Raw genomic sequence first — 10,599 nt, 5'->3', positions numbered from 1 at the left:
TCGTGCGCAAGAAAAACGGTTCTATGAGATTGTGTATAGACTACAGGCAACTGAACAAGGCAACGATAAAGAACAAATATCCTTTGCCTCGTATCGACGACTTATTTGATCAGTTGCAGGGATCTTCTATCTATTCTAAGATTGATTTGAGGTCTGGGTATCACCAGCTGAGAGTTCGAGATGTAGATATACCGAAGACAGCGTTTCGAACGAGGTATGGACATTATGAATTTATTGTCATGCCTTTCGGTTTAACGAATGCTCCAGTGGTGTTCATGGCATTAATGAACCGAGTCTTTCAGAGGTACTTGGATGAGTTTGTGATTGTTTTTATTGATGATATTCTGGTATATTCTAAGAATTTGAATGAACATGCCAATCATTTGAGAATTGTGTTACAAACATTGAGAAATGAAAGATTATATGCGAAACTGTCAAAGTGTGAGTTTTGGCTGAGACAGGTTGTCTTCTTGGGTCATATCATATCTGGAGATGGTATTTCGGTAGATCCAAGTAAAGTTGAAGCGGTGATCGGTTGGCCTAGACCGACTTCTGTGACTGAGATACGCAGTTTCATGGGTCTGGCAGGATAGTATCGACGATTCATCAAAGATTTCTCCAGCATTGCGAAGCCAATTACCCAGTTGACACAGAAGAATACGCCATTTGTGTGGTCTGAGGATTGTGAGTCTAGATTCTTAGAATTGAAGAAGAGGCTGACCAGTGCACCTGTCTTGATGATTCCTTCAGGTACTGGTGATTTCGTTGTATATTGTGGTGCATCTCACAGAGGGCTGGGGTGTGTTCTTATGCAGCGAGGCCATGTGATCGCATATGCCTCTAGACAGCTGAAGCCACACGAGATTCGATACCCCATTCATGATCTTGAATTGGCGGCTATCGTATTTGCATTAAAGATTTGGCGCCATTATCTTTATGGTGAGAAATTTGAGATTTACTCTGACCATAAAAGCTTGAAGTATCTGTTTTCTCAGTCAGAGTTGAACATGAGGCAGCGTAGATGGCTTGATCTACTGAAAAATTTTGATTGTGATATCAAGTACTATCCAGGGAAGTCAAATGCAGCAGCAGATGCCTTGAGTCGAAAGGTATGTGCCCTATCCTTATCGACGATAAGTGTTTCGAATTTAGTTGAAGAGTGTTGTTGTCTGGTTTAGCATTTGACATAGATAGTAGACCATTGAGACTTGCCACGATTCAAGTTGAGCCAGATTTGATTATGAAAATCAAAGAAGCTCAAAGAACAGATCAGAATGTACAGAAGTCAATTCAGATAGTCAGATCAGGACATCAGTCTGACTATCAGGTACATGATTATGTTCTGTATGTGAATAACCGTATTGTAGTGCCAGATGTTTCAGAGTTGAAACAGCAGATTATGTCAGAAGCGCACTGTAGTCGGTTCAGCATTCACCCTGGTGGCAGAAAGATGTACAACGACTTGAAGACACAGTTCTGGTGGAAACAGATGAAATCAGATATTGCCGAATTTGTGTCTAAGTGCTTAAATTGCCAACAGGTGAAGGCCGAAAGAAAGAAGCCCGGATGTTTACTTCAGAGTTTGTCTATTCCTGAATGGAAATGGGATCACATTTCCATGGATTTCGTGACGAAGTTACATCGATCATCCCGGGGTTGTGACGCGATTTGGGTCATTATTGACAGATTAACCAAATCAGCGTGTTTTATTCCATGCAGAATGACATATCGACACGATCAGATGGCTGAGATATATGTCAGAGAGATAGTCAGATTGCATGGTGTGCCGAAGTCTATCGTATCAGATCGTGATCCACGATTCACTTCACACTTTTGGCACAATTGGCAGCAGGCCTTAGGTATGACCTTGCACCTGAGTACTGCTTATCATCCCCAGACAGATGGACAGTCAGAGCGGACTATCCAGACTTTAGAGGATATGCTGAGAGCTGTAGTGCTAGACTTTGGCACTAGTTGGCAAGATTCACTACCGTTGTGTGAATTCTCGTACAACAACAGCTATCAAACGAGCATAGAGATGACACCGTTTGAAGCATTGTATGGCAAGAAGTACAGATCTCCGTTGTACTGGGATGATATATCTGAAGTACCAGAACTTGGGCCTGATATGATTCGGGAAATGACTGAGAAGGTGAAGATCATTCAGAAGGGAATGAAGACGGCACAAGACAGGCAAGCCAAGTATGCGAACGTCAGACGTAGACCACTAGTATTTGAAGAAGGAGACAGAGTATTTTTGAAGATTTCCCCTTTCAGTGGCGTTGTCAGATTTGGCAAACGCGGGAAGTTGTCTCCTAGATACATCGGTCCTTATGAGATTCTTGAAAAGATTGGCGATCGAGCCTATCGACTGGCTCTTCCTCCTTCTCTATCCGGGATACATGACGTTTTTCATGTATCGATGTTGCGAAAATATATGCCTGATTATTCTCATGTCATTTGGCCTGACGAAGCTGAGCTGGATCAAACGTTGAGTTATATTGAACAACCGATACAGATTCTTGATCGGAAAGAGAAACAACTCAAAACAAAGACTATTCCACTAGTGAAAGTCCAGTGGAATCGTCATGGCACCGAGGAAGCGACTTGGGAGACAGAAGCAGATAAGAGACAGAAATATCCCGAGTTATTCTCATGATGTGAGTATTTATTCAGCTTTTGGATTTTAATGCTTTTATTACTCGCTTTGATTAATTGATTTCAAGTTCGAGGACGAACTAATATCTAAGAGGGGGAGAAATGTAATGCCCTAGATTGTATGTGGATAAAATGAAAAGATGAAATGTTGCTTGAAGAAAGTGACCGCACCCGCGCCCCTTTTGATACCGCACCCGCGGTGCATGGACAGAAAGTTGGCCAATTTTACAGTAGGGTCACCGCACCCGCGGTCTAGAAGGAGTGCACCCGCGGTTAATGTCCAGTAGGGTAGGAAATTTGGTACGAAGCAACACCGCACCCGCGGTACTCGAGACACCGCACCCGCGGTCGTTAAATTTTGAAAAATGAAAGTAGTGCCGAAGCTTGAGCGCACCTGCGGTCTAGATGGAGCGCACCCACGGTGCTGCATGCCAGAAAGCCACTAGGTTTCTTTCATTTAGACTTGAGTTATGCAAAATATACTCATCCAAACTTTAATACAAGCATAGATTTGTGTTCCTGGTATCAAGAGCTATCTAAGGATGTAAGTATGGTTAATTCCAGCATGGTTCGAAATATATATGTTGGGAGAACTCAGATTTGATTTCTATTATGTGTTCCCATGATTATGAGGATCGTAGAATTGTAAACGAATCGAAGAACGGATATGTTATGCTATTGACATGATTTTCAACATGGATAGAATTGGGAATATGCAAATATGAGAATCGATATATGTCTATGATGAAGAGTATGAGTTATTGTTATTGCATATTGATATGTGAGTTGATCAGTATCGCAGGATTATGCCGTTGTACCGTCGATTTGTATCGAGATTGATTATCAATTCATATATGTGTTGAATTGAGTAGAAGTTTGATAGAATACACATTGATTATGCCATTTCAGATTTGTATTGATAAATTTGGGAACAAGACTTCGACTACGACGACGATTATACTACGACGAAAGGTATAATGCATGTTTTGTTTGGGGAAAACACAACTCAAATAAGATTCAATTTGAGTTTCCCAACATACTAGATTAGTTGCTTGTCTTTTGATATGATTATGATTTGTTTATAGATTATATTCAAATCTTTTGATATGATTATACATTTATATATTTATATTCATGCATTTGAGATAGGAGAGTCATTGGCAGATTTGCCAAACTTCTAGACGTTCGGTGTATCAACGCATAGGAGCAGATATACTCCGATTGTAGACATTCGATACAGACATGACCGAAGTCTAGGAATAAGACGTACAGTTACCCCGATTGGGAGGGTAGGTGACAGACAGTGACGTCTTATTCACACCGGGATCCCTAGAGTAGAGTCGAGTCGAGTCAAGACATGGTTTGATTTGAATTGCATGTTTAGATAGATTGGTTTCATAGACTATGGAGCCCATTATCATTGCTTTGATTCATGATTTATGATTATGTATCAGCATGTATACATGTTTTATACTGGGATTTGTTCTCACCGGAGTTTTCGGCTGTTGTTATGTCTGTATGTGTGCATAACAACAGGTGGGGCAGGATCAGGGTCGCGACAGAGATGAGAGATGGACATAGCGTGGTGATCACGTGCGTAGCAGATGAACTAGTAGTTGTACTTTTGACATGTACTGTACTTAAATACTGGTTTGTAGAATATGGACAAAACAAGACATGTATATTATGTTTGTTGTAATGAAATAAATATAGAACTATCTTTTGCTTAAGTTATAAACATGTGAGTTAATGTTAAAAGCAAAATTTTGACCCGTATATTTTAACAATGATCCGATTAATCCCGAAAAGAACTGAGTTAGAGCCCGGGTCCCCACAGTATGTGTCATGTGTTGAGTGAATGAGGACACTACCTATTACCTATATAAGTAGTAACTACCCAACCCAATTTAAAATAGAAAACATGTTACATTATGAAGTGCTTTAAACTAAATCAAATTAATATTTTTTCAAAAATTAAAAAAATGTCAAAATAGTACACATTAACTAAAAATAATGAAACATGTTTAACATATTGAAATTTAGTTCATTCATACAATTTGATGTATTTATAATTTCAATTAACTTAAGATTGTATTATTTATTTCTGTAAATTTAAACCAATTTCATTTTGCATAAAAATCTACTATAAAATAATACATGGCATAAAATATTTCATGTTGATTGAAACAACTTATTGAGGGCGTTATTTCTTGAAAAGTGAGTCCCAAGTGCATTGCTCTTTCTGGATGGCTCATCCTTTTGGTTTTCCAATTCAACTTGGGAAATCATTGTGTCACCATTATCTACAATCCTTTGTTTTTGCATGTAATCCCATTTGTCTTGAAAAAGATACAAGATTGCCATGAATGAGATTTGAGCTGTGAAAATTATAGTCCAAAGTTTCGAGCTATTTGATGTCCTTTTATGGTATGCTTGTAAACCTGTGTAAATGTTTAAGATCCCCACCAACGAGATTATTGTTCCAAGTATCCAATGCAAAAGATACCATCTGCTTCTATCTCTAGTTCCTCTGAGAAAAAGAAAATCCATAATTTGAATCGGTACGATAGATTCGTCGAAATTATGTTTATTTTACTATATATGATCTTTGATGGGGTGATATTTCAATTCTCAGAGGATCTGTATACATGCTTAGGCAAAAAAAAAAAAAAACAAATTTGAAAGAATTGTCCTTAGACTGATCTTTTTTAGGGATTTGCAAGCATTACCTTTTAGGCCTTTTGAAGCCAACCAGAACTTGTACATAAATGGCCCCATAGATTGCTAGCCCTATTCTTTGGTGACTGTTGTTGAATGCATTCTCAAAATTTCTGATTGATAAAGCTGCTCCAATTGTGGCTAGCAGCACTGAAATCACCTTCAGATTGTTTAAATTAAATCAAGCATTAATGTTGGAAACCACCATGAACATTAAAAATGCAAGTGTTTTCCGCATTCCGATTTCGAAATTTAGTATAGTGCTTGTATTTGTATATATTGCAACAAAGTAAGGCATCCTTTTCTTTTCATGAAAAATCTTACTTCTACAGGTATGAAGATGGATTGTTGTAATTATAGTTTTTACCTAATTGTGGGCTCTCCCATGCCATTAAAAAAGAACATTTGAACCTCGAATTTCAGGCCACTATCAAATGGAGTCATGATTATGCATCAAGAAAAGAGAAACAAATGTTTAATTATCCCCACCGTATGTACTATAAAGTAACAAAATGATTTTATCACACTTTACTGAAGAATGGCAGTCAAGATTTCAGCTTAATTTCTCCAATACAGATGCCAACACTTACCTGGAAAACTGCATGAACATGGAACAATATTTTGTGCTTTCTGAGATTGAAGCCCTTTGTGGTAGACATTCTAATTGTTAATATTCCAACCGGCATCAAGAATCCGATCGAAGCCCATAAAAGAATCCCGTGAAGGGCCATATCATGACATGTCTTTTGAGGATTCATCACCTGCGGAAGTAACTCAAAAGTGTTCCAAAACATAGGTGAATCCCATGAGTTTCTTTGAACATAGAGGTATAGAGAAAATGAGATGAGATATTGTTACTTGTTTGGTGATGTTTTTGTGATGACTTGCTTCTTTGTTCCGTTCATTAGATGAGCATTCACCAGAATTAAGAAGAAACAGAAGAGTAGAGATTATGATATAGAACTTATTTTGAAGTGTATGCATTGTGAAGAGGTGGAAAAAAGATTGGAAAAACAGAAGCAAAATATCAGTTTCTTTTGGGATTTTTCAGATGAATTTTTAGAGAGTTGGTGAGTGGAGTTCAGTGGCTATTTCTTTTGATATTAGTTGAGCTGAAGAATTTTGAATACTTTTTTACGCAGTACGTGGAAAGAGTGCAATGATCTCTGCCCCTTTGCCTTTTTCCCTATGAAAGATTTTACTGCTTTTGGGCTTTGATTGCCTAGTTTCTTTTCCTTTATTGTAAACTTTCTTACTTCAAACAAAGTTAATCGATTCATTATGGTTTTCAACTCTTGGTTAAATAGAGGAAATTGTTTCATTAGAACCCAAAATTTAATATTAACATCCACCTTATGCCATCAGTCTCTATACTCATGTGGTCGAGTCTTGATAAAATATCATTTATCACCTTTGTGAAAGTCAAAAAACACCTTGTATAAAATAAATGATCATTTACTAACTGTCTTTTAAATTTTGAGCATAAAACCCCTATACTTGCATATTTCTCCAATTTCAATCTTTTTTTTATCGTGGAACTGTTTGGTGCTCTCCCTCTTGCAAAGCTTTGCCGGGATGGTGGCCATCTTTATAATTTGAATACAATGACAGCGGACTCTGTGTCGAGATGCCATCTCAGTGTACATCTGCTCAACAGCCCCATTCAATGTAGTGTTCACGGTACTCTTCGTACATATTGTACTAACCAGTCCTGCTTTGGTATCGTAACCAAATTCCATAGTTCTTGACTGTGGTTGGGTTCTTCTCAAAAATCTACTGCGAACAAATTAGCGACTATCTCTGCATATGAATCCCGAAGTCAGAAACAGCAACATGGAGCACAAAAACATCATGTTAGTTAACTAAAAGCGAAGTGGGTTCATAAAAACGAACCACTCGTGAACAATGAAACTATGCAAACCCTCCCAAAAATTTAGTGAACGACAAATATGCTTCGGCCCTACCAATTAACAAGAAAAGGCAAAAATGGATTTCATAAATATGACTCCCCGGAAGATTCATCTTGTGAATAAAAAATCCCCCAAAGACTCAATTACTTACTACAGGATAATTTCAGTAAGATAACTACAGGAAAAATTGCGATGATATTTATGCCATTCCAATGGCGCATTGTACCATACGATATCCTAAACTACCATACCATATGATAGCATAAAATACTATTTCTAACTCTTCTAAAAAAGAAAACAAGCAGCATAACTAAAACTATGGAGAAAAACAAAAGAATGGAAGTAAAGAAAGCTGACCAAAATAACGTATTTGCAGATAAATTTTCACATGAAGGAAAATGAGCTCTTCGCTCGGATTCTTTGATGCATAATAAAGTTGAAACTTTAGAACCAATAAGTGATTTTACAAAACTTCAAGGAACCAAGATCTTTCAAGCACGTTAAAGTAATCAAACATGGAAAAATTTAAAATCAATGTTGAGCTTCCATATATCCACTATTCAGATGATTGGACATAACAAATTCAAACGTAAGGGCATCTCCAACCGTCCTCCATACTGGAGGATTAACAAATTCAAACATAAGGGCATCTCCAACCGTCCTCCATAATGGAGGAATTCTCCATTATGGAGAATGAAATCTTCTCCAACCGTGCTTTATTTGTTTTCTCTATTTTAGAATATGCAACAATGATCCTCTGTTAATGGAGTATCACTGTTCATATAGAGGATTGAAAATGATTAAGAAATAATTACAAAATAAATATTTTAAAAATTGCAATATAGTATTTTTGTGGGAAGAGTACAGTAATTCGGAATATTAGTAATTTTAATGGTCAATTTGTGTGTTGTTCTTTAAATCATATGTGTCATTTATGTTTGTCTTGATATCTATTTTATTTCCGTATGATGAATGTTGTCTCTTGTTTGCAATTTGATGAAAAAATAAATGTATTGTTTTAAATATATAGAGTCGAATACACATGTAGTTGTGTCATGTTTAACGAATTAATTAAGTTTAGTTAAATAATATATTATGAAATCAATTAATTATATGTGTGTGTATGTGTATTCGAAAATGAAATAAATTAAGAAAAAAGTATTTGGTAATATTTAGAGGATATGGGTTGAAAATGAAATAAATTAAAGAAATAGAGTATTTGGTAATATTTAGAGGATATGAGTTGGAGAAGGTTTTTTATCTCTATTTTGAAAGATAGAGGATGAAAAATAAACTATGAAAAACAAGATAGCATGTAACAAATATTTCAAGAAAATAAATTCAGCAAAGCTTTATCCGCAATGCGTGTAAACCACAAGGGCAGAGGAAGAGGTACATGCAATAAAGATATCTAATTATTAAAATAATATATTATTATTATATAAATAATATTTATAATTAATATTTATAATTTTTAATATTAATATTTATAATTTAAAAAAAACAAAAAAATTAAAAAAAAAATAGAGCTCTGCGCCAATTTGGCGCAGAGCTCAATTTGGCGCAGAGGGGAAATGGAGCTGCGCTATTTTAAAAATACCGCAGCTCCGTTGGAGAACTGTTGCATTTGAATCTGCTTTTAGCGATAGTGGAAGAATAGTTGGTCCTCATCTTAGTAGATTAAATATTGTCTGCTCGCTGATTTTATATTGATCTGTTTAAATTATGTTATGACTTATTTTTGGGGATGTCAAGATTTTTTTGGAGAACTAGTAACTCTTTTTTTTATGTAATTCTTTATGACGTGAAAATACTTTGTTTGTTATTATTAAGTGTGGTAAAAGATATGAATTAATTTTTCACAATGTTGTATTTAGAGGCTTGTCTATTTCATAATTCAGTCATGTGAGAAGAAAGATTACTTTTTTATTTTAAAAAAATTCGGGTCTCACGGATCTACCCGGCCCCGTTTCGTATTCGATGTGGGGTGGGTTCGAAAAATATTTAACCTGAGTGGGGCGGGTAATGGGTCAAAGTGTTTTTCATGAGGAGGATCTTGGGTTTAGTCAAATCCGTCCCATACTCGTCCCATTGACATCACTAAAGATACACAGTTCAACCAGCTGCACCGGAACTCGATTAAAATATTCATATAAAGCAGCAAAATTACCCGAACAGAGATCATATACCTCGTTAATGGCGAGAACCTGATCGTTGCTCTTCTTCACCTTCTTAAGCCTTCTCAAAAAATACCTACAAACATAAAAACTCGATCCATAAGCCCCATTCTGTCGCCATTTTCCGATCAATTTCTCTCAGCTGACCCTTTCCCTTCCTCTCTGGTGGCGAGTTTGACGAGGGTTGAAATTCGGCTCGGGGAAACCTGATTTATTGGGCTTTAAAGGGTGGTCGTTTAGTCTAATGGGCTCACAGTATCTCATTTAGAGTGGGCCGAGCATATGCTCTCGATTGAGTCCAAGCGATTGACACGAAATTTGATCTTTTTATATTTATTTTGGTCATTTATTACTTCTATCGTTATTTTTTTTTTTATAACGGGAGAGCTTCAATTCCAACTTATCTTCTTCCATAGACAAAATTTACTTCGTCCCAGGTTTTTTTTCTTTTACAAAATACTCCTTTAATTTTACTTATTTTCGGGAATAGACAAAAGCGAATGGCCAAAAAAAATCCAGTTTCATTGTTTCTCTTCCTCTATCTTGCAACTCAACGTACATTACCACTTTTTTCATTTCTCTTCTTCTATCTTTCCACATTTCGAAAGAACACTTTTGCCAAAATACATAAAGATTAATGTTACTACATGTCTTTGCTGATAAAGAGAAGTGGGCTAAATTTATTGTTATTTTGTCATACAGTCTCATGCGTTTATATCTGTGAGTGAATGAGCTGATTTGATTCATATTTATCATTAAAATAATATTTTTGACATTGTTTTTAAAACCAAACGGGCTGAGGAATCAACCACGAGTCCGGTCTGGATATAATCTTAAAATTGTTTTGCGGTCAAACAGGTGAACTAGTTAAAAACCGGTACGACCGTTAATGTGGGGACCCGGACGCTAATTAGTTCTTAATCGTCATCAGGATCAATTTACTAATCAAGTAATTAGGGTCACAAAATTTTTTTCTTTTTATTGCGGAATGTAGTGAAATCAAACTAATATACAACTCAGTATAAAATAAAGAACAAGTCCTGTACCGTCTACAAATCAGTAAAAACTAAGGTTCAACATCTAATTATCAAGTGCCAAAACTCTATATACATCAAAGTCCGAAGTCTCCACTCTAT

General features: G+C 36.3%; 1 protein-coding gene across 3 annotated transcripts; it reads right to left on the bottom strand.

Moving 5' to 3' along the window:
• Positions 1-4,767: 4,767 nt before the first annotated feature.
• LOC142548024 (cytochrome b561 domain-containing protein At4g18260) lies at positions 4,768-9,565 on the bottom strand. Of its 3 annotated transcripts, XM_075656395.1 has the most exons (5): positions 9,476-9,565; positions 6,235-6,266; positions 5,967-6,137; positions 5,388-5,536; positions 4,768-5,188 (listed from the first exon to the last, which is right to left on the bottom strand). In XM_075656395.1, the coding sequence occupies exons 3-5, from the start codon at positions 6,132-6,134 to the stop codon at positions 4,831-4,833; spliced, it is 675 nt and encodes a 224-aa protein (XP_075512510.1). In that variant the 5' UTR covers positions 6,135-6,137; positions 6,235-6,266; positions 9,476-9,565; the 3' UTR covers positions 4,768-4,830. The 3 variants fall into 3 exon arrangements, with proteins under 3 accessions (XP_075512510.1, XP_075512509.1, XP_075512508.1); XM_075656394.1 differs by having other exon boundaries at positions 5,967-6,266; positions 9,476-9,493; XM_075656393.1 differs by lacking the exon at positions 9,476-9,565 and having other exon boundaries at positions 6,235-6,758.
• Between the last annotated feature and the right edge of the window lie 1,034 nt (positions 9,566-10,599).

The sequence above is a fragment of the Primulina tabacum genome, chromosome 6, assembly GCF_025594145.1.
Source record: "Primulina tabacum isolate GXHZ01 chromosome 6, ASM2559414v2, whole genome shotgun sequence".
Lineage (NCBI taxonomy): Eukaryota > Viridiplantae > Streptophyta > Magnoliopsida > Lamiales > Gesneriaceae > Primulina > Primulina tabacum.
The sequence above is the reverse complement of the archived record's forward strand: the minus strand, read 5'-3'. Positions and strand labels throughout refer to the sequence as shown.